Below are 27171 nucleotides of genomic sequence, written 5' to 3' on the forward strand. Positions count from 1 at the left end.
GCCAGTGTGGGCTGACCCCAAGGAGATGTCACTTGCTGTTCTCCCGTGGCAACTCCAATGCCTAATGGGGCCAATGCCTATAAAGTAAAAGGAAACAGGTATTATTTTCCTAAGTTTTCAAACTGAAAATTTAGTGTTTAAAAATTCAGAGCTATTTAACTATTTAGTGTTTGTTCAGAGCTGAAGAAACGCCCATGCCGTGGCGTGGCGTGAGGCAGTCGTGTGCGCACAGGAGGGGCTGTGTGTGTCTCCACAGAAGACAGCATTGTCCTGCTGCCATTCGCTCCTTTCCTGGCTATGCAGAGTCTCTCTGGAGCCTGGGCAGTGGTGTGGAACTGGGAGAGGACACAGCCACGCAGCAGTGGCTCGTCACAGACTTGAAGGGTTCAGCCTCTGGCTGACTCCTCCTTATAGGTCACTTCCTTTATTCCCATTGTGTTGTCTCCCTGATGAGCTGCCTTCAGTGGTTATTCTAGAACCCTGTCCCTTCGAGCTCAGTGGGTGGCCACAGATCCGACTTTACAGGTTGGGCTCAGCTGGTGAGGTGGGTGCTGGAATCTTCTAGTGATGGTGCTCTTCCTGTCCTCCCCCCCTGAAGCTGCTTTACTTCCCACACCTGGGCTCTAGCACCCCCCTTCCCCCCACTAGGACTGCAGAGCCACATGCTCCTCTCAGGCATTTTTGGTTTCTCCTGGCTTGGCCATTCCACAGTTTAGGGAACAGTATCAATGACACTAATGGCTAACACTTTCTGGGCTCTTAATAATCCAGCCCTGTGCAAAACCCCAACTGAACTGATTCCTCATCCACTGGGACAGGAGCCATCATGATCCCCATATCACAGATGAGAAAGGGGCACAGAGTCAGTCCTGGATCACAAAGCCTAAAAAGTTCTGGAGCAGGGCGGCTTGAAATCTCAGCTGACTCCACAGCCAGAGGAGGCATCCGAATCACTAGATATGCTGACTTTCCTGTAGGAAAAGTCTTCATTTAGGAGCCAGGTGTCTCCAATCCCACTACTTGCCTTCCTCCAATAGGACTTGGGCGAGTCACAGACTACCCACAGGTCAGGAATTAGAGCGGCTGGTCGATGAGGTGCCACCTAGTGCTAATAGCCTCCGGCTCCTGAAACTCCTGATTTCAGTAGACTTAGTTCTTTATCTCAGAGGAAAACAGAAATGGGGAGGAAGGACGAGTGGTAGAGGGAAAAGCCATTTGACTTAATCATTTACCACCTTTAAAGCAGAGTTCTTGACTGAATAGGTACCAAACTTTATTTCTTCTTTTAAATACTTCCTGAGCCTACCCTATCCTAGCTGCCCTCTGCCTCCTTAATGCAAAGCCTCTTGGCCCCTATCCCGCCTCCACTTTCTCTCTGCCCAGTCCTGATCTCTCCTACGTGTTGTCACCAGTGAAATCATCTTTATTCCCATTCTCTCATTCAAGGACCTTGGCGCCTCCCTGTGCTCAGCTGCATCTGAGCAGGTGGACCCTCACCTGGCCGCTTGCTAGCCTCCTCCAAAGCCCCCACCGTGCACTCCCATTCCACTGGGTCCCTCCACAGCCCCAGTGCTGGCTCTCCCAGCCTCCCCCTAACCTTGGCTCCTCTTCCCTTCTTCTCTAGGTGCCTCCTGAGCACCTGAGGGGTTGGCCTCCCCAACCTCAACAAAACCTGGAGGGTCGAAGCCCAGAAGAGCTTCTGAGGAGACACTCCAGGTGGCAGGGGTTCTAGTCCCTGTTTGGACAAGCTGACAGCCACTAGGACATAGCTATGCCACAAGAACCCCAAGGCAAAGGTCTTGTTTATCCAGGGACCCTCAGCAGGTGCTCAGTTGGGAATGATCCCTCAGAAGGTTTCCACTGTGTTGAAATCAAAGGCTGTGGTTACGCCATGGCTCCCGCTCGAGCCCCCCGCATCTGTACTGCAGCTCTCCTTACAGCGTCAGCTCCGTCAGCTCCACGAGGCTGGCTCCTCTGCCCAGCACGCAGCCATGTCTCCCTTCAAGTGGCCTTCCTCTCAGGGCCCTGGGTTCCACCTGTTTCATGGATCTTAGTTCTCTCTCTCCAGCCAGGCTGTAAGATAAGGAAAGTGGAGGCCATTCCTCTCTATAGGTTTTTGTAAAATGTCCAACATACAGAGATCATACGTTGATTTACTGAAATATATAGTCCCCACACCCCAGAAGAACCTGTGACCTCAGGTAGGTACATAATGAACTTGGGACTAAGACTCTCCTCAGAGGGAAAAATTTAAGAGCAACACCTAAAGGGAAACAGTAGAGCAATGTCAAGTCACCTCAAAGAGAAAATACAGTCCCTAGGCTCCCAGGCGGGTGGAACTGGCCTCCAAGCCCAATGAACGTACTAATCCAGCAGCACAGGGAGGTGGGGAAGGGTTATTGGATGAAAACGGGCTCAGAGGTGTGTGTCACCAGCTGTACAAGCATTACCTGTGGAGGCTGCAGACTGACCCGGCTGGGCAGGAGCCGTGTCACTGCACTGCAAAGATGCATGTGCTGGGTTGTCTTAGTCTGATGTCACCACCTGTTCAAATCCCATAACCAGTTCCTGCCCTGATTACTCACTCGTCCAGCAGACTTTGGTTGGCTATGGCTACTCATGGAGCTTGCTCTGGTCAGAGAATACTAAAACCTAGAGCTCCTAGGAGTAAACGTGCTTTCTAAATAAACCAGTTGGCACTGTGGTTTTATACATCAGTGCTGTAAGCTGGGTTAATAGGAGACTTCCTGCCTCAGAGATGGGGGTGTTTCTCAGAGGCTCGGTCCATTCAGGTTCTTCCTAAACCTAAAAAGGAGAGAGGCCAGCCCCCAAATAGGGTGGGTTTGCAGAAGAGCCCTGGCGTGAGGAAACAGACAGGCAGTCTTGTCTCTTGGGGAGGTCTGACCTTGACATAGCCAAGCAAGCCTTCCCTTCTGAGTCATCTAGATTCTAGAGCAGGGGTCTCAAACTCAACTCAGCATGTGGGCCGCAGAGCAAGGTTCGGCGGGCCACACTAGGTCTACAAAAGGCAACTGTTACGCAACACTTTTCTCACTGCAGTTGAAAACAAAAAAAAATCAGTACAACAAGCACAATCGTAAATGCAGTTTACTCAGTGTCACAAAACGACCAGAAACTGTAGTTCGCATCACAACTGCTGTTAACTAAGCTAATATCTAGCTAGGATGCTAGAGAAATGAAAAATACAAGTAGGCCCCTAGGCTTACTTAATTTTATCCAAAATATTTTGAACTTCATGGATTAGTCTGCGGGCCGCACAAAATTGTTCGGCGGGCCGCAAGTTTGAGACCCCTGTTCTAGAGGAATCTACTTTTTTTTTTTCATTCTGGGTAAGTAAAATATTTTAATACCAGACAGATTTCTATATTTACAAAGCATGAGAACCATGTCTGTTAATGTTGACAGGATGGCTGGTAGCCTTTCAGCTTGCAGTCATTTACTTTCTCTAAAATAAATAGAAATAAGGGCAGTGGATAAACTGTAGTGAACAAACGAATGTCAGGTCTGTAATTCCAGTACTTGTTATAAGTAACAATTATTTCCACTATTTCATCAAGAAAAGTAAAGGGGAATAGGCAAAGAAACTTTAGGATCTGTTGTGACCACTCTGGAAAACCAACCAAAAAATATATGGAAATGACAGGACAGCAGCAGTTGCAGTTTTTCTACCTTGGAGATAGTGGCGTGTCCCAGAATGTCATCAGAGGAGGTTGGCTCCTCAATCCTCAATGGCTTGAACTCAGCCAGTTTTGACTTCCACTCCATTGCCTCGGGCACATCCCAGTGCTGGCTGGCGTCCGTCATCTGTATGGAGAGAGCCTTAGTTAGCAGTGAGGTCTGCCGGGTGCTGACCTGGGCTGTGGCTCCCAGGGAGGAAACGCTGTCACTCTGCCACTGGGTGCTTGGCAAGTCGCCCCTGGGGCACCTGACATTTCCTCTTTGAAGGACCAGCACACAGCCATAACAAAGGGTGCCAAAGAGGAGCCACAGAGGCCAGATTTTTGGCTCTAGATACTGCAAGTCCTACTTAACGTTATAATGTTATAAGATGCCGTAGGAACTTAGATCTTGTCTATATCAATTAGCCTATGATAAAACTGGTTTTGTTATATATCATTTTGCTTAAGGTCGCAGAACCTATTGACATTATGTGAGGGCTCACTGTACTGTCTTTGGAGATGGCCAGAAGGTGTCCTGTACTCGCTGGCCCTGGCGCTCTGACTCAGTCTGCATTTAGATGCCACATGAAAACATTTTTGTTGCATTGTTCATTGTAGGAACTGCTTTATCACAGTGTGAATTATGCACAGCCAATACTGAGTTTATTAACTATTGCCTTCCATGTGACTGGTACAATAAATAACCCAAACACCACCATTAATTTAGCACCTATGCCACCAGAAATTTTACTCATTTTGTCCCATTTAATATTTATAATAACTCTACAAGGCAGTTCATATTAACCCATTGTACAGATAAGAAAACTGACATGCAGAGAAGTAACTTGCCCATGAATCATAAGTCAAGTAAATGGTGAGTTCAAGTCTAGGCCTTTTACTCCAAGGCCCTAGCTCTGTGCAGAGATCCTGCCTATAAGTCAGGTGCTGGGTGTGCAGACACTAACGAAGGGCCCCTCCACCCCCAACATTATCTCGCTTCAGAAGAGAAACAGAGACAGCTATCCCTAGTACAGCGATTTTTAACCTTTTTCATCTTATGGCACATATGAACTAATTACTAAAATTCTGCAGCACACCAAAAATATATTTTTTGCTGATCTGACAAGAAATAGACATAATTTGATTTGTTTTACAAAAAAAAAAATAGTATTATAATTATCTACCCTTTTTGTTCCAAAGTGACTTTGTGTATGTTTATTTTTATTTCATTTAGAAATGAAATTTATTGGGATGACACTGATCAAGAGTACATAGGGCCTGGCCCTGGCCCGTTGGCTTAGCGGTAGAGCGTCGGCCTGGCGTGCGGGGGACCCAGGTTTGATTCCCGGCCAGGGCACATAGGAGAAGCACCCATTTGCTTCTCCATCCCCTCCCCCCTTCCTCTCTGTCTCTCTCTTCCCCTCCCGCAGCCATTGGAGCAAAGATGGCCCGGGCGCTGGGGATGGCTCCTTGGCCTCTGCCCCAGGCGCTGGAGTGGCTCTGGTCGCGTCAGAGCGACGCCCCGGAGGGGCAGAGCATCGCCCCTGGTGGGCGTGCCGGGTGGATCCCGGTCGGGCGCATGCGGGAGTCTGTCTGACTGTCTCTCCCCGTTTCCAGCTTCAGAAAAATACAAAAAACAAAAAAACAACAAAGAGTACATAGGGCCTGACCAGGTGGTGGCGCAGTGGATAGAGCGTCAGACTGGGATGCGGAGGACCCAGGTTCGAGACCCCGAGGTTGCCAGCTTGAGCGCAGGCTCATCTGGTTTGAGCAAAGCTCACCAGCTTGGACCCAAGGTTGCTGGCTTGAGCAAGGGGTTACTCGGTCTGCTGAAGGCCCCCAGTCAAGGCACATATGAGAAAGCAATCAATGAACAACTAAGGTGTCACAATGAAAAACTGATGATTGATGCTTCTCATCTCTCTGTTCCTGTCTGTCCCTCTCTCTGACTCTCTCTCTGTAAAAAAAAAAAAAAAAAAAAAAGAAGAGTACACAGGTTCCAGATGAACATTTCATGTTGATTGCATTGTATGCCCCAAGTCAGATCATCTTCTGTCATCGTATATTTGCCCCTCTTTAATCTCCTCCCCCTGGTAACCACTTTACTTTTATCTATGTTCATAAGTCTCAGTTTTATATCCCACTTATGTGTGAAATCATATAGTTCTTAACTTTTTCTGATTTACTTATTTTACTCAGCATAATGTTCTCAAGGTACCTTCTTTTTAAAAACTCTGGTGCCTATACTTGTATATAAGGATTTTAGGTGCCAATCACTGGGGAACAATTTTTTTTTTATTCTCTGTTGCATGAGGTTTTAGAACTGTTTCTATATATTTCTGTATCACTGATTCCAAATCTGAAATCTGTTTTTTGGTGCATGCTCTAGTTTTTATGCAATTTTAATAGCTTTTTTGTTACAGTTAATGGCATGCATTGGTTTTTAAACTGGAGTAAAAGGGCAACGACTCTTGGATTGAACATAACCACAAGGCAATTAATGTTTTACAAACATCACTTTTACATAATTGTAGTTGTTTTTAAATGTAAAAAATTATTATCTGATAAAAACACCCTCTTATTTTGTTTTAAGATTGAATCATGGCTTCTTCGAGTAGGCGTAAATGTAAGAATAGTCCTGACACCTTCTGTTATATATGTGGCTGTTACACACTTCAACGTCAAAGGCGCAATATTTCATTATTTGTGACGCATGCATATATTGCCTATTTTCAAGTTCCCCTTGGCGATCAAGACAAGAATTGGGCTCCTCATATTGTGTGTCATAATTGTGAGGAAATGCTTCGTGACTGGACTAAAGGAAAACGCAAAGGAATACCTTTTGGTATTCCCATGGTTTGGCGTGAACCTAAGGACCACGGCAGTGACTGTTATTTCTGTCTGATCCATACAAAGGGCATCAGCAAGAAAAAATGGCATATGATCACATATCCTAATATTCCTTCAGCAATACGCCCTATCCCACACTCTGAGACACTCCCGGTTCCAGCTTTCAATGGTTTTATTTCTTCTAAGGACAAAAAAAGTGAACATGGTGATCAAGTGTATTTTGATAAGATGCATGAGGCAATGGTTGTAGAATCTGAAGGGTCTTCTTCTGATGCCAAGCAGTCATTAACCACTCAGCAGTTTAGCCAACCCAAATTGAATGATTTAGTAAGAATGACATAAAAATTGTCCTCGATTTTCTGAAGTATGAGGATCATAACTGGATCATTTGTGTGTGTGTGTTTTTTTTTGTTTGTTTGTTTTTTACACAGACAGAGAGTCAGAGAGAGGGATAAACAGGGACAGACAGACAGGAACGGAGAGAGATGAGAAGCATCAATCATCAGTTTTTCCTTGCGACACCTTAGTTGTTCATTGATTGCTTTCTCATATGTGCCTTGACCGTGGGCCTTCAGCAGACCGAGTAACCCCTTGCTCAAGCCAGCAACCTTGGGTTCAAGCTGGTGAGCTTTGCTCAAACCAGATGAGCCCGCGCTCAAGCTAGCAAGCTTGGGGGCTCGAACCTGGGTCCTCCGCATCCCAGTCTGACGCTCTATCCACTGCGCCACCGCCTGGTCAGGCTTGTGTGGATCTTAAAATGGTAAATTTCCTGCTAGGACAACAGAGAGGTTTCACAAAGTATCCTTGCTTTCTGTGTTTGTGAGACAGCCGAGCTCGGGAGAAACACTGGACACAGAAGGAGTGGCCGAACCGTGAAGCTCTGGAAGTAGGGATGCAAATTATTGTGAATGAACCCGTAGTTAATCGAGACAGGATCATTTTTCCCCCACTTCACATCAAACTTGGCTTAATGAAGCAGTTTGTTCAGGCTTTGAATAGAGAAAGTGAATGCTTTCAACATATGCTTGTCTTTTGAGAAGATAAAAGCAGGTGTATTCGATGGACCTCAAATTCGAATCCTCATATGTGACGAAGAATTTGCCACAAAGATGAATAAGGAGGAGAAAGCAGCATGGCAGTCTTTTGTGGTAGTTACAAAGAACTTCCTTGGCAACAAAAAAGCAGAAAACTATGAACTTCTGGTTCAAAGGATGCTGTTGGCTTTCTGTGACATTGGATGTAACATGAGCATTAAGATTCACTTCCTGAACAGTCACCTTGATAAGTTTCCCGAAAATCTTGGAGCTGTTACGATGAGCAGACTACTGCTGGAGCATCAAATGAGATTGTCCTCAACAAGTACACAAATGCAAGAGCTACAAACGCAAATTTTTGTCTGAATAGAATTTAAATAAGTTTTGCACAAATTTTATGATTAAAATAAGTGTTTTAATATGTTCTATTTTGAAATTGTAGACAAATTCTGATGCAATCATATCTTTTAGTATATTAGTGTATTTACTGCATTATATAAATTATTATATTTTCACAAAGATGATGCCCAAGAAGACATTCTACTTCATTATGTTAAACTAAATGTTGAAAATTTTACAATAAGATGAAAACCTAAAATCTTGAATTGCAAAAAAAACTAGCTTACAGAGAAAAACTAATGTCAGATTTGAGGTCAGCCCACTCGAATTAGGTAAGAACAAGTGTTTTTGTGGATGTAACAAAAATTTTGTTCCCCAGTGTAACCAACCAGACAAACCTTATTAGGTGATGTGACCAATAAGATGCAAATCTATTATATGACCTAGGTATTTAAAGTTCAAACAGGGCATTTACACCAGACAGCTAATGTTGTGTTGGCTGTTGTCATTTTTTTATTTGACAATCTAAGAAAAAAGAAGTCAGTGGTCCTGACTAAATAGTTAGGTGTTGCATGTTTTAAAAATCCTGGCAGCACACTGGTTTAAAATCGCTGCTCTAGCAGATGTGCGATGAAGTAAGAGTGCCTATGGGACTCTATGAGAACCAGAGGACAGTACACCCAGAATCAATTATTATAAATAATTAGGATGAGTATGACCTCATAAGACAAAAGTAGCATTAATTCATGTATAATAATAAGACATCTGATCCTAGGTCAAGGACTCCACAAATTTTGATTTTAACTTAGGAAAAACATCTCAAAAACTTCATAAAAACATCTTACTGTGACTTCCTTTTATGAAAATATTTTACACATAATAAGTAATGTTTTCAAAACTACATAGTTAGGAATATTGTCCTTTTGTTTATCTAAAAATTCCAGCATTTCTTCAACAATGGTTCCCTAAGACCTGCTTACCTGATAAACTATGTGTAGAGTGGACTTCTTAAGAAGGGATATTAAATGATTGACACATCAGGGCACCAATGGAAGATCTTTTGCTCAGGTATATACATTTTAGCAAGAAGGAACAATCCCTAATACTGATCTTAACTAGTTCTGCAGAATTAAAATTTTTTAACTATCAGCCCCCTCAGCTGTTTGTTTTTTAAAGAGTTCAGCTAGTGTAACAAGACCATAAAGTGGTACTTCTGGCATTTGGTTTTAAAATTCCTAGTTTTTTGTTTTGTTTTGTTTTTTAGTGAGAAAGAGAGAGCCAGAGAGAGGGACAGATAGGGACAGACAGACAGGAAAGGAGAGAGATGAGAAGCATCATTTCTTTGTTGCGGCACCTTAGTTGTTCATTGATTGCTTTCTCATATGTGCCTTGACTGGGGGGCTACAGCAGAGTGAGTAACCCCTTGCTCAAGCTAGCGCCCTTGGGCTTCAAGCGAGCAACCATGGGGTCATGTCTATGGTCCCATGCTCAAGCTGGCGACCCTGGATTCAAGCCAGATGAGCCCACACTCAAGCCGGTGACCTTGTGGTTTCAAAATTGGATCCTCTGCATCCCAGGCCAATGCTCTACTCACTGCACCACAGCCTGGTGAGGCCCCACTACTCTTTAATCCTTGCTTTAATGAGTTGTAGTTTGGCCCTGGACAAAGGCTTCCTGTAAGGCTTCTTATTTCTCAACAGGAGGAGAGGATATTTACCAAAGTCTTCTCAGGTCCAATCACATTTCTGATGCGTCGGCATCTACGGATGTCACCCTAGAGATCAGCACCAACTTTTACCTTAAACATGTAACATCAATTTGGTTTGATAGTTTATGTTCCCTTTCTGGTCAAAGATACTTGGATTTTCTGCAGAAGTGACTGTCTCTGTCAATAATTCACAGATCACATTTTCTCATCACTTCTTACTCTTTCCCTATCAATCCTCAGACAAATCACTTAGACAACAACCCTGCAGACAGTATTGCTCAACTCATTACCAGGGCCAATGACTGTACATTACCTGCTGACATAAAGTTAAGAAACTTGAGAGAGCAGTTAGATCTTTAGTAACATTGAGTTTCTGCTGTGCCATGAAAAAGAATTAAGAACAAAAAGGCCAGTCTTGAAGACGAGCAGAGGACTGGGAAGGGGGCTGGGTAGGCCATCCTGTTATATCCTGAATGAAAGGGAATAGTTGATAAAATACCTGTCTGCATGCTCCTTTATAAGAGTGAGTCATCCTAAGTCACCTCATTGAGAGGTCAGCCACAGGAACCCTGTGGCTCAGGGGCCTGAGGTTCGGGGTTTCAGTTATTTGGTCACATAACTAGGGAGCAGCAGAGGGTTCCTTTATGTCACAGGTAGCTACTTCAGGAGCTTCCTTAATCTGTGCTGACATCCAACTACTGCTCAGACTTGGGCCTCCGCACTGTTCCACATGACTTTGTGCAGCTGTTCTGTTTGTCAGGAGAGGCGCAGTTGGCCTGAGTGTGACAATGCCATGTGGGAGAGATGCTACCACCACTTGCTCACCAGCCTCTCTGCCCTGCACACTCAACATCACGGCTTCTACTCCAGACAGAACCTGCGGTCCTCCCTGTACTTTCCATGATACCCACGCTCTGTGCCAACAAAACCCCCTTGCAGAACAACACGCTCTTGGCCTCTGCCCTTCTCTCCCCTCCGCTCGGCACCGAACATGCTTCTGTCCCAGGTGGGCTTCCTGCAACGGGAGGTCAGAGCAGTCCTTCCTCAGCCTTCTCTGACTCATCAGCCGTGAAGGCTCCGGCCTTTCCTGGGTACATGCCGAGAGGAACAGTCCCGGCACTGACTGAGCCCTTGCTATGAAGACTGACTGTGCTGGTCTTTTTCAGACACAGCAAGTTTGAAAAGTATGAGTCAGTACTATTCCCTACTTATAGAGAGAGAACTTGAGGTTCAGAGAGGTTAAGTGATTTGCCCATGATCATACAGCAATGCAGGCAATGAGGGAAAGGGTAAGATTTGATCCCAAATCCAGCACATCTCTAAGCCTCTTTACACCGCCATCATGCTGCCTCCTTTGAGTTCTCACTCCTCCACCCTGTGTTTAGCTGAGGAATTCACAAGAATTCAGCCCTCTCAAACACAACATCACCCAGGGGTCCTGTTAAAATGCAGATTCCCACACAGCAGGTCTGAGGAGAGGCCCGAGGGTCAGCACTTCTGATCAGCTCCAGGGGATGCTGGAGCGCCTGCTCCACAGGCCACACTTGGAGCAGCAGGAGGCCAGGCAACCCAGACTGACCGAGAGTCATGTAAATCCTAGTGAGTTATCCCAGCAAACAAACCACCTTGAGCTGTACTGATGGACTTAGAGTTACTAGGTCAAGTGATGGTGGTCCCACTGTGCCCTGCACTGTTAGGATTCAGGGCCACTGACAATCAGTTTATCCAGAGGAAGACCGTGGGATGCTGAGGGCTCCATAACCACACCGGAGGGAGACAGGAAAGAAGCACAGATGGTTAGTCCGGAGAGGACATGGGCCCGGGGCAGAGAAGGGCTGCATGGGGGCCTGGCTCTTGGGAACTCTGCGAAGATTTGGGACCCGTGACTAGAGGTTATATGGAAACAAAGGACACTGAAGCTCTTTCTAACACTTGAAGCCCTCCAACAATGCAAAAATTCCTTCAACAGTTAAGCTCGCTACTTCCGGAGGTTTCCAAGTAAAAGCGGAATCAACGCCTGTTACTGATACAGTAGAGTGGATTTCTAAGAATCAGCTTACACTGAATGCTGCTCGAAACCAGTAACCTCCAACGTCTCTTTCAATTCTGATGTCCTATGATTCTTAATTAGTGTCCACATCTTATCTTTGGGAAAAGAACCTTGCCTAGGCTGAAATGTCTCCTACGTGTCCCTACACACTGGACTGCTCCTGGAGGATCGTGGCCTTCTTAGAGCCTTTTGATCCTGGCTCCTCTCCATTGCTGAGCCTCTCATGCTGCCAAGAGGAAGAGTCAAGTTCATTCTCACACAAATAAGTGACCCGGTCCAGCCGCCCTTCAGTGCAGAGCAGCGGGGAGAGGAGCACAGCCGACCCAACACTGAAAAGTGTTCCTGGTCTAATGAGCACCCAGTCACTTCTGCTCTGCTCTCACAGCGGGAACCAGAGGAACAGCCATGTGTTGTTGGAACTCAGCAGAAACAGCTTAGCCCACAAGCATAAGTCTTTGTACTTGCAGGGTGACTTTCTTTACTCATCTCTATGGGAACATTTCTTTAATTGTCACAACACTGCTGAAGGGAGAATGGCGCATTTATATCCCTTCTTAAAGCTGTGATATTCTGTGGCATCCACAGAACTAATACATGTAAGAGTGAGGTACAAACTCTACCAGGCGTCCCCAAACTATGGCCTGCGGGCCGCATGCGGCCCCCTGAGGCTATTTATCCAGGCCCCCGCCTCACTTCCGGAAGGGGCACCTCTTTCATTGGTGGTCAGTGAGAGGAGCACTGTATGTGGCGGCCCTCCAATGGTCTGAGGGACAGTGAACTGGCCCCCGGTGTAAAAGTTTGGGGACCCCTGCATCTAGTCTCTCCTCTCAGCTGTGGATGAGGACAGTATGATAGGAAAGTAACACGGCAGTCATACAGTGACTGTGTCACTTGCTGCACAACTTAGAGCATTTTTCTGAATCCTCAATACTACCCGTGAGATAAGAGATTATTTCCCTATTTCACAGTGAGGAAACTGAAGCTCAGCCTGATGTGTGACAGTGTACAATGTTACGCTGCTCTCTGCCTGGGAATCAAATCCTAGGCTGTCACCTTTCAGAACCCAAGGTGAAAGCCACTGGCCACAGAGTCCCGTGTCCACAATGTGAATGGCGTTGCTTCTGTCTGAGTATAAGTACTTCCAGAATGAGGCCTTGGAGCCACAGGATTTAGAAAGGCTAACAAGAAAATATGAAAACTCTTCCAGAAAGCCTGGAACATAAAACCTGTCTACCCAAGCAGGCTCAAATGCCCTCCTGCTTCAGCGTGTCGTCCGAGTACCCCGGCCAGGCATATGATGTGGTGTAGGCAGGGTAGCCATGCATTAGCATTTGCTCGTCTGTGGAAACACAGTACCTGTCAACACACTGCTCTTTCCAGGAGCCTTCAGACTCCTGCCTGTAGCTAAACTGCTACCCCTCAGAGAATCTCCTTCTGATCCCGCACCCCACCCCTGCAGCCCCTGGCCACGTTTAGGATCACACACATTCTGAGAATGTCAATAGGAAGTGGGGGATGGGGGTGTGTGGGAAGTGTGGAATAGGGGTGGTTAGGATACCCTCCAGGACTGACCACTAGCCCAGGGCCTTCCGCAGTCATACTCAGGAGGCCTCTTCCTCTAGACTCAATCTGCTCAGTGCGGGCTGCTGGGCATGTGACATTCGGGAGGACAATGTGAAGCCCCAAAGGGCAGAGACACTCAAAAATAAGCCATGATAACAAAAAATAATGAAGGGAATTTCCTCACAACCCACCTCTTTTTTTTTTTTTTTTTTTTACCAACTTGACTTTTCTGCAGTATTTCTGGAAAAAAATAAAAACATCAGTCTCTTACACAACGAATGTTTCATACACTATGTTCTTTACACATCAACATGTACCAGAATGCTTCAGTTCCATCCCCTGAACATGACGCACTGTGGGCTTCCTCCTCAGTGACATTGGTGACATTGGTGATGTACCTGAAATCTATGCAGGATAGCAGCGTCCTGGGGTCCTGGCAGTGGGACAGGAGGGTGAAAGGCTTGAAGCAATTCACAAGTGGATTGTGTTTCTAAGAATCTGCTTACACTGACACATAGGGATTATCCTTTTCAGGAAAGTACATTGTTTGATTCTCTCATCCCTTGGTGTAGAGTCCTTCAGGGGTCATCGCCACCTCCTGATGAAATCCTTAGTTCCTTGTGCTCCAACTGACCCTCACTCCCTCCCTGCCTCTCCTTTCCCTCAAAACCTAGCTCCCTATTCCAGGCTTCTGAAAAGAGGACAGGGCATGAGGCAATCACTCAGCACCCGTTAAATGGATAGAAGCGTGTATGATATCACTTTACATGTCACTGCTCCCCACTTCAGGGCTGAGCATGATACTGGAGCAGCTTAGAGGGAGAAGAAAGAAGGTTGGTCTCAGAGCCAGGCCACTCAGGGTCTGCTCTGTGTGCACTATTAGCAGCATGACCTTGGGCGATTTCCTCTGCTGTCAAATAGGGACAATTCACTCCCCTGACCGGAACAGAGTGGATTAAATGTGAGAGTGCCCAGCGAGCTGAGTCCCTGGATCATCACTGGCTGTCCTCTCCTCTTCTCCACACCCTTCCCTTCTGCAGGCTCAGGGCTTGGGCTGCACCAGGAGGCAGAGTCAGCTAGGCCTCTGGCTGAGACCTCCCTCAGTCCCAATTAACAGTCACATGGGAAGCACTCAGGTTTTCTGTGACCGATATTACTCCATTATAACTGTTAAAAATCATAAAAGCGCCCTGGCCGGTTGGCTCAGTGGTAGAGCGTCGGCCTGGCGTGCAGAAATCCCGGGTTCGATTCCCGGCCAGGGCACACAGGAGAAGTGCCCATCTGCTTCTCCACCCCTCCCCCTCTCCTTCCTCTCTGTCTCTCTCTTCCCCTCCCGCAGCCAAGGCTCCATTGGAGCAAAGATGGCCCGGGCGCTGGGGATGGCTCCTTGGCCTCTGCCCCAGGTGCTAGAGTGGCTCTGGTCGCAAAAGAGCGAGGCCCCAGAGGGGCAGAGCATCACCCCCTGGTGGGCAGAGCGTCGCCCCCTGGTGGGCGTGCCGGGTGGATCCCAGTCGGGCGCATGCAGGAGTCTGTCTGACTGTCTCTCCCCGTTTCCAGCTTCAGAAAAATACAACAACAACAACAAACAAACAAACAAAAATCATAAAAGCTCTTTCAGTGCTGAGATTCTGCTTCTTTTAAGGGTACTGGATGCCCTGACAAGTAACTCAGTTGGTTAAGAGCATCGTCCTGATATTCCAAGGTTGTGGGTTCAATCCCTGGTCTGGGCACATACAAAAATTAATCAATGAATGTATAAGTAAGCCAAACAACAAGCCAATGTTTCTCTCTCTCTCCCTAAAATCAATAATAGAAAAAGTAGGATGGGCACTGAAACCGGAACAGGCACGTCCACAGCTGGGATCGCAGGCACCTCAGGTCATTCAGTTTTGGGGGCCTCCTCCTGAAACCCTCTGAAAAGCTGACCTTGAGCCAGAGGGGGCTCCAAAAGGTCCCTGTGCTTCCCCTTCAGATGGTGCCCTCATGCCACCCATGGCCACGTGGAGAAATGGCGTGATATCTTCCTGTCTTCACTTTCCCCAGAGAAGGGACCAACAATCTTCAAGGCCATGGTGTTCTCTTTCCTCCGTAATTGTAATGCCAAATAAGAAATAGGGCCTTCATTTGTTAACTACTAGAATTTAGGGACCATTCTAGGCATCACCCTGAGGCAGCTGCCGCTCAAGAGAGTTGCAGTGATATGCCCAAGGTCACCCAGCCAGGTCTGCCTGATGCTGCAAGTGCTCATCCCTGCTACAGACAGACAGGTGGAGGAGAAAGGAGAGCGACGTGTGGATCTTTTGAATTCAGTGTTTGGTTCCTGCCCAGCTGGAATCATACAGCAGAGACACAATAATCTCATCTGTCACTTTCTTTCAAAGTCAAAGTGACCGAATAACATCTTTATAATATCTTGCTCTTCAGGGTTTGTAAAGCACTTTTCTCATTTGGTCTTTGAACTAATTCTATCAGGTACCCAGAGAAGTCATGATAATCCCTTTTTTCATCGTTAGAAATGGAGGCTCCGAGAGTTTGTCTTATATGTGAAAGCTCCACGTTGGGGGGCTGGCAGGTGGTGACCTAACTCAGTGCTTCCCACAGGGCCACCCTGCTTGTAGGGGACACAACTGTTACTTAAATATCAGATGTTACTGGTTTAATGTTTTATCATCACTAGTGATCCCTGGACAATCCTGAGTATATTTACTGATTATTGAAAGGCAAATAATCCATGAAATCCATTTCATTTACAGAAACAATAATAATGTGAAAGAATTTACTTACCATGTCAACAAGTAACTTCCACAGAGGCTTGAAGAAAAAAGAAAAGATGAGGCCCTGGCCGGTTGGCTCAGCGGTAGAGCGTCGGCCTAGCGTGCGGAGGACCCGGGTTCGATTCCCAGCCAGGGCACACAGGAGAAGCGCCCATTTGCTTCTCCACCCCTCCGCCGCGCCTTCCTCTCTGTCTCTCTCTTCCCCTCCCGCAGCCAAGGCTCCATTGGAGCAAAGATGGCCCGGGCGCTGGGGATGGCTCTGTGGCCTCTGCCTCAGGCGCTAGAGTGGCTCTGGTCGCAACATGGCGACACCCAGGATGGGCACAGCATCGCCCCCTAGTGGGCAGAGCTTCGCCCCATGGTGGGCGTGCCGGGTGGATCCCGGTCGGGCGCATGCAGGAGTCTGTCTGACTGTCTCTCCCTGTTTCCAGCTTCAGAAAAAAAAAAAAGAAAAAAAAAGAAAAAAAAGAAAAGATGTATAAAAATAAAACATGTGTGTCAAGTATGAACGTAAATGCAAAGTCCTGCTAACAAACCCCTGCTCACCGGCCCACTGGTCCCAAATGTTGCCTCCTAACATTTGCTGCCCCCACTTCTTTCTCAGCCCTTTCTAACCTGCTGTGACAATCTCTTATCTACGGCCAACATCTCTAAGGGAGAAAAAAATCCAACAGCTGCCTCTGTTTCCTGCAAAGCCTGTGAAGTATTTGCCTTTCAGGCTGCTCACAGAGGAGTGTTGATTCCTCTGCACACACTGTGCTGTTCCACAGACATGCTGCTGGGCCCGTTGCCTTTCCCTCCTGCTTGGCCCACAGGTCCCACACAGCACTGAGAACAGCCGCTGTAGCCCGATGCACAACACCTTTCTCAGGACAGATCTGGTTAGAAAGTAAAACACACAAGCGCATCTTAGAAATAAAAGAGAGATTTGGGTTCCTTAGCCAGAGTCACATTTCAAGAATGAAAAGGCAGCCATAGATATTCACTTAAAATGCTAAGGGTTAAGCCCTGGCTGGTTGGCTCAGCGGTAGAGCATCGGCCTGGCGTGCGGGGGACCCGGGTTCGATTCCCGGCCAGGGCACACAGGAGAAGCGCCCATTTGCTTCTCCACCCCCCCCCCTTCCTCTCTGTCTCTCTCTTCCCCTCCTGCAGCCAAGGCTCCATTGGAGCAAAGATGGCCCGGGTGCTGGGGATGGCTCCTTGGCCTCTGCCCCAGGCGCTAGAGTGGCTCTGGTCGCTCGAGGCAAAGTGACGCCCCCCGGAAGGGGCAGAGCGTCGCCCCTGGTGGGCGTGCCGGGTGGATCCCGGTGGGGCGCATGCGGGAGTCTGTCTGTCTCTCCCCGTTTCCAGCTTCAGAAAAATACAAAAAAATAAAAATAATAAAATAAAATGCTAAGGGTTTTTTTGTTTTTTTTTTAAATTTTTAAAAAAATTTTATTTTATTTTTTTAAAGAGACAGAGAGAGAGTCAGAGAGAGGGATAGACAGGGACAGACAGACAGGAATGGAGAGAGATGAGAAGCATCAATCATTAGTTTTTCGTTGCGCACTGCGACATTAGTTGTTCATTGATTGCTTTCTCATATGTGCCTTGATCGTGGGCCTTCAGCAGACCAAGTAACCCCTTGCTCGAGCCAGCGACCTTGGGTCCAAGCTGGTGAGCTTTTGCTCAAACCAGATGAGCCCACACTCAAGCTGGTGACCTCCGGGTCTCGAACCTGGGTCCTTCCGCATCCCAGTCTGACCCTCTATCCACTGCGCCACTGCCTAGTCAGGCAGGCTTTTTTTTTTTAAACTTTTTTTTTTTTTTTCTAAAGCTGGAAACGGGGAGAGACAGTCAGACAGACTCCCGCATGCGCCCGACCAGGATCCACCCGGCACGCGCACCAGTGGCGATGCTCTGCCCACCAGGGGGCGATGCTCTGCCCCTCCGGAGCGTCACTCTGCTGCGACCAGAGCCACTCTAGCGCCTGGGGCAGAGGCCAAGGAGCCATCCCCAGCGCCCGGGCCATCTTTGCTCCAATGGAGCCTTGGCTGCGGGAGGGGAAGAGAGAGACAGAGAGGAAGGAGGGGGTGGGGGTGGAGAAGCAAATGGGCGCTTCTCCTATGTGCCCTGGCCGAGAATTGAACCTGGGTCCCCCGCACGCCAGGCCGACGCTCTACCGCTGAGCCAACCGGCCAGGGCCCAGGCTTTTTTTTTTTTAAATAGTGACTAATCTACAGAAGAGTTGTAACAATGGTGCAAAAAACCCTCCTGTATACATATATTTCTTCTCTTTCTCTCTCTGTGTACACACACACACACACACACACATACACACACATACAGGGTGGGTGGCAAAAGTAGGTTTATAGTTGTTCATATGTTGAAAATAATACAATAATGCAAGAATTTAATTCATTTTAACTCTGCGTTTTGCATATTCACAACTGTAAACCTACTTTGCCTGACCCTGTAAATATATATTTTATAAATATATAATATTTTATTTATCTGTATATGTACACAGATTATTTGTATATTTATACAGATAAATAAAATATAAATGAAAAATTTTTTATAGAAGTATTTGAGACCAAGTTACAGATATCATGCTCCTTTAATCCTAAATATTTCAGTGTTCCTAAAAACTAAATATTTCAGTTCCGGGATATTTCTCTTACATAACCAGGGCACAACAATCAAATTCAGGGACTAGAACACTAATAGAATTCTATTACCTAAAGGCAGTTCATAATCAAAGTTTATCAACTGTCCCAATAATGTACTTTATTTTATTCACATATTGCTTTTAGCTGTCATGTCTCTTTAGTCTGTTTGTATCCAGAACAATTTTTTCTTTTTATTTAAAAAAATGCTATTGATATTGTTACAGTGTACAGGCCAGTTGACGTGTACAATGTACCTCCATCTGAGTTCATCTGAAGTTCCTTCATGAGTAGATTCAGTCTGTACATTTTTGGCATAAATTCTACATAAGTGATGTTGCTATTTGTTTTTCTGTTAGGTCTTTTAATCTTTAGTGCCTGGATAAGATAGTGCTCATTAGACTGTTGCACTATGAAGCTGCCATGTTTCCTATCTAAGTAAGGAGATTAATATTACCCTCAAAGTTTTGGCACTGAAATGTTCTTGCTTCAGACGATTATAGTTATCATGGTTATTGTCTAATATGGTGATTGTCTAATGTTATCATTTTTTTTTAATTTTTTTTTAATTTATTCATTTTTAGAGAGGAGAGAGACAGAGAGGGAGAGAGAGGAGAGAGAGACAGAGAGAGAGAAGGGGGGAGGAGCTGGAAGCATCAACTCCCATATGTGCCTTGACCAGGCAACCCCAGGGTTTCGAACCAGCAACCTCAGCATTTCCAGGTCAACACTTTATCCACTGTGCCACCACAGGTCAGGCCTTAATGTTATCATTCTTTAAAAAAATTTTTTTTTAAAGATTTTTATTTATTCATTTTATGGAGAGGAGAGAAGAAGAGAAGAGAGAAGGGGGGAGGAGCAGGAAGCATCAACTCCCATATGTGCCTTGACCAGGCAAGCCTAGGGTTTTGAACCGACAACCTCAGTGTTCCAGGTCAATGCTTTATCCACTGTGCCACCACAGGCCAGACCTCCTTCTTTTTATACCAGTTTGTATTCTATTGTAATGACAAGCTTTCCCTAGTTGTTTGTTTACTATCTTAATGGATTCATGGACTCCAATGTTATTCAATGTATTACAAGCCATTGCTACCATATTTATTTTGATGCTCGAATTGTCCCAGATTTGGCCACTGGGAGCTTCTTCAAGAGGAAGCCTTTAAAATCAAGCTTAACTTTGCAGAATTTGCAAATGAAATCTGAAGCAGTGTGAAAGGGCATTCTATTGTGCCTTTTTCCTCTATTCATGGACAGAGACAGAGCCAGCATTAGGAGGCAAGGGCAAGTACCTGGTTACAGGACCGATCTTTTTTTTTTTTTTTTTGTATTTTTCTGAAGCTGAAAACAGGGAGAGACAGTCAGACAGACTCCCACACGCGCCTGACCGGGATCCACCTGGCACGCCCACCAGGGGCGACGCTCTGCCCACCAGGGGGCGATGCTCTGCCCCTCTAGGGCGTCGCTCTGCTGCGACCAGAGCCACTCTAGCGCCTGGGGCAGAGGCCAAGGAGCCATCCCCAGCGCCCGGGCCATCTTTGCTCCAATGGAGCCTTGGCTGCGGGAGGGGAAGAGAGAGACAGAGAGGAAGGAGAGGGGAGAGGGGTGGAGAAGCAAATGGGTGCTTCTCCTACGTGCCCTGGCCAGGAATAGAACCCGGGTCCCCCGCACGCCAGGCCAACACTCTACCGCTGAGCCAACCGGCCAGGGCCAGGACCAATCTTAATATGACAAAATCCTTTCTCTGGGAAGTTCACTTTTTTTCATGACTTGAACTTAAGGTTCAAATAGATCTATACACACAAAAGGTGCTCTGGTCTCTGTGTTCGCTTGCATTTCTGTCCTGAATCCTATACTACTTACATTATCTCTCCCCCAGAAAGGTGGTCCATTCCATGCTTAATCCAGGGTCTAGACCACTTCTTCCCATTCAGGGAGTGGGCAGGAAGCCAAGAAGGGCAGAGACAGTTATCAGAATACAAATTCCAGATTCAAGTCTTACAGAAAGGAATCAGTTACCTTAAAACACTGATTGTCTAAATGGTTCAAGTCCTAATTTATCTAAATAAAATATTTTACCTTAAAATTGGACACCTGTTTCTATTTTCACATTTTTCACAATCAAAGAACGTCTTAGACCTTAATAGCATTATTTATGGAAGCATTTTACATAATAGACCCCTTACCCATCTGAGCTGCCCATCACTCGTGAGCTGCCTGTAGAAGCCTCTGAAGTCATCAACAGTCTCCACAAGGTCCTTATTAAGCACATGGTGGGCAAGTTCATTCACAGCACAGACGACTGTAAAAGAGGATTTAATTCCGCAGTGGATCAAATGTCGACCTGGAATGCTGAGGTTGCCAGTTCAAAACCCTGGGCTTGCCCGGTCAAGGCACATATGGGAGTTGATGCTTCCTGCTCCTCCCCTCCTTCTCTCTCTCTAGCTCTCTCTCTCTCTCTTTCTCTCTTCTCTAAAATGAATAAATAAAAAAAATAATTTAAAAGAGGTTTTAATTCGTGTGTATGTTTTGGTATGAGGTCAACAAATTAAGACATGCAACTACCTCAAACAAACTAATGTTAGCTTTTTATGAAAATAATTTTAAATATAAAAGGTGTATGTTTTTATAAATTGCCCCACATATGGTTTCTGTGGTTATCATAGTGATATCACACAGGTAGAACAGTTGTTAATCTATGTACTGAAGTTAATTTCTGAGTCAAGAAAACACATTTTGATTGGTTGTCATGTGGAAAACAGACTTTACAGGTAAACATTTAAATCATGTTCCCAAAATATTTTCTTGTTCACTTTGTGAAGTGTCCCGACAGCCAGATCCAAAACCAAACTTTGCTAGTTCATTTTTCCAAAGGAATAAGACTAACTTACAGAATTTTAAAAAAATTCCTTTTCATTATTATCAAGTATAGAAAATATTTTGAATTCACAAGATAACATAGTATTAAAGGTGAAATAAAATAAATTTGCAATTAGCTTACATGCAAAATTAAAGTACATGAAAACATGCCTTTCCAGGTGGTAGTACAGTGGATAGAGCACTGGCCAGGGATGCTGAGAAAACCCTGATGTTGCCAGCTTGAGCACAGGCTCATCTGGCTTGAGCGCAGGCTCACCAGTTTGAGTGCGAGGTCACAGGCTCGAGCGTGGGATCATAGACATAACCCCATGGTCACTGGCTTGAGTCCAAAGGTCTCTGGCTTGCAGCTCAAGGTCACTGGCTTGAGTCCAAGGGTGGTGACTTGAGCAAGGGGTCACTCACTCTGCTGGAGCTCCACAATCAAGGCACATGTGAGAAAGCAATCAATGAACAACTAAGGTGCCCCAACTATGAGCTGATGCTTCTCATCTCTCTCCCTTCCTGTCTGTCTGTCCCTGTCTCTCTCTCTCACTAAAAATAAAATAATAATAAAAAATAAAGTACATGAAAATACTAGTCATAAACATTAAGTTACTTACTGTTGAGTTACTTATAATACACATTTTCCGTGAATAATTGGAAGGTTAAACTTAATTTGAGTCAGCATTACCATCAATTATTTATTTTTGGTGTTTTTTATTTAAAAAGGCTTTATTTTGTTATTACAGATGAAAAATAAGTAACAAATTGAAGGGGAATTGATATTCTGTCCATCCTTTGCTCAGTCTATAAAATACTTGGTCTATGTATAAATGGCCAAAATAATCAAATCATCAACATATCCCCCAAACAATTAACTTATTAGAAAAAAATCTGATAAATTTGTTGTTTGGTGTTGCCATTACTTCAATATTAAAATTGTCAGGTCAATAAATAGGATAGCTGTTTTTGTTGTTGTTGTTGTTTTGTGTGTGTGTGTGTGTGTATGTGTGTGTGTGTGTGTGTATGTGTGTTTATTAAGTGAGAGGCAGGGAGGCAGAGAGATAGACTCCTGCATGTGTCCTAACAGGGATCCACCTGGCAAGCCTACTAGGGAGCAGTGCTCTGCCCATCTAGGGCTGTTGCTCTGTTGTTCAGCAACCAAGCTATTTTAGCACCTGAAGTGAGGCCATGGTGCCATTCTCAGCACCCGGGGCCAACTTGCTTGGATGAGCCATGACTGTGGTAGGGGTGAGGGAGAGAAAGGAGGGGGAGGGGTGGAAAAGCAGATGGTTGCTTCTCCTGTGTGCCCTGACCGGAAATGAACCCAGGACTTCCACATGCCAGGCTGCTGCTTTAACGCTGAGCCAACTGGCCAGAGCCTAGGATAGCTGCTGAGGTGCAGTTTTACTATCTCAATCATATCCTAGGAGAAAGACCTTTGAAAGAATCTGAAACATGCTCTTAAAACACGCCTGGCCTCTGAGTGAAATAGATCTCAGATGATAACGTACTTGCTCTCTTATGGAGCATTTAAGGCTGAACCAACCATCCTGTGTTCTCTAGGGCTTTTGTTAATGAGATACAGAATCATTATAGCTCAGATATTCACACCCTAGAGTTGTGAGAAGACAGAATCCTCCTCAGTCCTTGATGGTTGGATTAAAGCCATCTGAAGAGTAAGTCAGCAACTCAGAGAGCGGTGTATAATTATCAACATCAAACCTTCATCTCACTGATGAAATGGTTGCTTGAAATCAGCGAATGAAGCATACCTCTGGTTTGTGTTCCAAGGGCAAGTGCAGTTATCTAAAGTTAAGGATGGTCTCATCTTTTACAGCTCTGAGAGATGCACAAGCAACACTAACATGTTCATCTATAGCAGCGACTCCCAACTTTTTTCATCTCAGGGCATACATAAACTAATAACTAAAATTCTGCAGCACACCAAAATTCATTTTTTTTGCTGCTCTGACAGTAATTTTGACTCATTCACACAAGATGGCTATTGTGTTGGCTGTTGTCATTTCTTTATTTGACAATCTAAAGGAAACGAGGTGAGTGCCCCTGACTAAATAGTCAGATACTGCATGTTTTATTTTTAAAACTCTTGTGGCACACCAGTTGAAAATCCCTACTCTATAGTACATGGATTTTCCTTGCTCAAACTGTGGCCAGTGCCAGAAGTTAAATAAGTTTGGTGCATTCGATAGAAATGCTGATTGTGGTGGTCTGATTTCAGTGTGGAGAAAAAGTCCACTTCAGCTTTGAATGTTGGATGCCATAGCTGGAAAATTCATCTGGAAAAAAACTGGCCCTTGAAGGCAGCTTTTTGCTGACTACACCCAAGCGTTCTTTCCTGTACTCCATCCACCCAGGGCTCAATTCTGGGACCCTCTGCCATGAGAAGGACAAGTTAGTAAGGCCTGGGGATAACCATGGGTGCCTAGCCTGAGAGCTCGTGTGAGCCCTTCAGGCTGTCTTTGGTCTCTTTAAACATTCTTTCTCTTTTTCTTTTCCTACCTTAAAACAACAACTACATTGTCTATTTTATACATTAAGAAAACAACTACAACTCCCCTGCCCCCCTGCCCTCATAAGCACTCTCTTCATGGTAATGAGGAAAGACTGTTTTTCTTTCTTTCTCTCTTTCTTTTCTTTTTTCTTTTCTTTTTTCTTTTCTTTTCTTTTCTCCTTCCTTCCTTCCTTCCTTCCTTCCTTCCTTCCTTCCTTCCTTCCTTCCTTCCTTCCTCCCTCCCTCCCTCCCTCCCTCCCTCCCTCCCTCCCTCTCTCCCCTCCCCTCCCCTCCCCTCCCCTCCCCTCCCCTCCCCTCCCCTCCTCTTTCTTTCTTTCTTTCTTTCTTTCTTTCTTTCTTTCTTTCTTTCTTTCTTTCTTTCTTTCTTTCTTTCTTTCTTTCTTTCTTTCTTTCTTTCTTTCTTTTTGGATCATAAAAGAGTGATTAGGTAAGTAATCTGATAAAGGCTGCAGGAAAACAGTGATGAGCTAATGGGATTTTTTTTTCCTTTAATGCGAACACTCTGTAACACATTCATTGAGACCGCAGTGAGTCACCTGATATATGTAGCAAGGTTAAAGTTAAAATGGATTCTGTTATATTGTGGTCTGAAAAAGGCAGAAACCAATAACATCACCACAAAAGAGCTACTTATTAAAGTCATAAAGAGATGGAAATTAATTTACCACACCTGAGATGCCTGTCAGGACAGGGGTTAACAGAGAGTAGGTACAATAGCCAATAACATATTTTGTAACTTTGCTCAGTTTTATGCAACTTTTCTGGGTTGCCCTGGATGGCTGTGGTATGGAAAAAGCAGCTTCATAAAGTGCTCAACACAGACCAGAGACAAGTAAAATCATAGGAGAGGCTGAAACACAGCTTGTAAACCTATCATGGTCAACAGTCACTGCCTTGGGGAAAATATTAACTATAAACCATTGACTTAATGAAGAAGGGGACAGGGAATCAATGTTGAATCTCATTCTGCTGGGCAAATTCCTGGTCTCCCATCAAGGCTCATCTCAAAGCTTCACCTACCCTCTGAAGCCATTCCCGATCCTCCTGCACAATCAATTCACTTGTACCCACTTTTAAAAAATAGTTCTTCTCACATTGCACTATTATGTTCTTTATGTGTGTCACCTTGAGAAGTCTGGGCATTCCTTGTCCTTACCTGCATAACTGTCTCCTTTCTCTTTTTAAGATTATTATTTCTGGTGCCTGGCAAAGTGCACAGGAATGCTCAAGAGAAGTTTGTAGAAGGCCTGGCTGAGGGCACGACAGAATGCTAGCTTTGTGGAGAGCTGGGACAGCGGCCACCTTGGTGGTACCCCCTGGATGTTCAAGAAAGTTCCCCTTTGCTTTTACACAAACCCTCTCTATCTCTCCTATTACCTGCTCAGCAATATTAAAACCTTTCAGTGGGGCAAGACTGATTCTGCAACTAAGAGACCGCTGACAGTGCAAATAAAAATCCAGGGGAGAATCACAACCAAATATAGATAATCGGTGTCCTCCCTTCCCGAACCCTGACTCTTGAACCTATCACAATTTGGCTTCAGCCCCAATGATCCATTGAAATTGATCTTGCAAAGATAATTTTTTTGTACTTCTTGAATTTTGTATCCTGTGCATGAATTATGCATTGGGAGAAAAAACCCAATAACCTGTATTTAAATGTTCCGGACAGAAAGTGATTTGGGCAGTCAGGGGGTTCAGTGTGACTAGCTGAACAACTGTCTGGACTTCAATTTCCTTATCTCTGAAAAATGAGGGGCTGAAGACCACCACTGAGCTCCCGTCAGGCTCTGAGAGAAGAACGACGGACCCATGGCTCACCATGCATCCTACACGATCTGCTCTTTCCAGGTGAGAGCTCAGAAACTGGGCCGGCCCAAAGACCTTTTTTTCTGCATGACAAACAACGGACTTGAAAGCAACTCAGTGTGAAGTATTTTGAAAAGTTGGTAGCCTCACTGTGCACATCACAATAAGCCCTGCTATGTGAGGGCACATCGGCCCTCTCATGTTCCTCAGTCACTCGCCTAGTTGAGGGCCTCACGCTCTGCAGAGAAATTGAGATCCAAGGATTTTCCCTCCACCTATCCATGACTACAAGGGGAGGGGCCAAATCCTGCCATTTTTTAGTTTCTCCCAATGAAATAAAGAAAGCATGAAAGATTGTTTTCACTCATGTTGAGCAGTAAATACAGAGAAAAATAAGGTGAGAACTGGAATCTAAGTAAAAATTTAGCATTCTAGAACCTTAAGAGAATGTTCAACTCACCAACTTCAGTGCCTTTTCCCAGCGTGAAAGTGATTCCATACCCCTTGAGTCCATCTTCTGCATCAGTCTCTAAGACAACATAGGCAGCTGAGTAGTCAGGGTCTTGTGTGCAGCCGAGTAGTCAGGGTCTGTGTGCTGCCAAAAAAATGCCCCCACCCCCCCACCCCACAACAACACATAAGAAATCTGACACCTGACGACGACATCACTGAGAATAGAAGAACCATACACTTGAGCATGTTTTCTATCAAAACAGAATCAGGAGATGACGCCAAAGTAATGGCAGCGTGAGATACCACGATCTCTCCCCTTGAAATTTCAACAAATTAAATAGCTATCACCCCAGCTGGGCTGGCAGGCTTGTCTGAGAGAATCAGTGCAGTGAATGGACTAAAGGTGGGAAGGATTGAGAAGTGAGGTGGGAGATTAGAAACACCTGTGGTGGGCTCTGGAGGGGTTGAGAAACCCGGACTGTCTGGGTTTTTGTCCACAAGGGTTCCAGAGAGAGGAGAAACCCAGAGTGACTGGGTCTCCTTCTGCCAGGAGGAAAGGAGAGGTTGGGGGGAATTTGGTGTGATACTGAACCAAAGCAGCGGCAGAACTAGGGGTCACTGCCAGTGTTCCCATGGTCTACTGGCAGGCTGCACTTGGACAAAAAATACAGCGTGTGGCCCCCAATCTCCCAAATGCCACCTCCCTCCCTTTGTGGGTATGGAGAGTGGCAGATACATACCCCACAGCTAGTTCTAGAGGACCACTCTTTCCCTTGAGGAACAGAGATGCTCAGCGTTTGGTCCCTGGTCTACTGGGACACAGGGAGGAGCAACCAGAGGCCTGAGCTCACCATGGCTAACGCCATAAAGC

At 45.5% G+C, this 27171-nt stretch overlaps 1 protein-coding gene across 1 annotated transcript in view; it reads right to left on the reverse strand.

Moving 5' to 3' along the window:
• Positions 1–27171, reverse strand: part of ENOSF1 (enolase superfamily member 1) — a 41309-nt gene that overhangs the window by 4269 nt on the left and 9869 nt on the right. Inside the window, 10 exon segments of the mRNA XM_066352337.1 lie at positions 33–77; positions 3691–3825; positions 9621–9786; positions 12922–12995; positions 13412–13464; positions 13579–13657; positions 16009–16035; positions 16790–16876; positions 20830–20945; positions 26308–26409. Of these exon segments, the coding sequence (XP_066208434.1) occupies positions 33–77; positions 3691–3825; positions 9621–9786; positions 12922–12995; positions 13412–13464; positions 13579–13657; positions 16009–16035; positions 16790–16876; positions 20830–20945; positions 26308–26409 (884 nt within the window).

This window comes from Saccopteryx leptura, chromosome 11 (genome assembly GCF_036850995.1).
Source record: "Saccopteryx leptura isolate mSacLep1 chromosome 11, mSacLep1_pri_phased_curated, whole genome shotgun sequence".
NCBI classification, from domain to species: domain Eukaryota; kingdom Metazoa; phylum Chordata; class Mammalia; order Chiroptera; family Emballonuridae; genus Saccopteryx; species Saccopteryx leptura.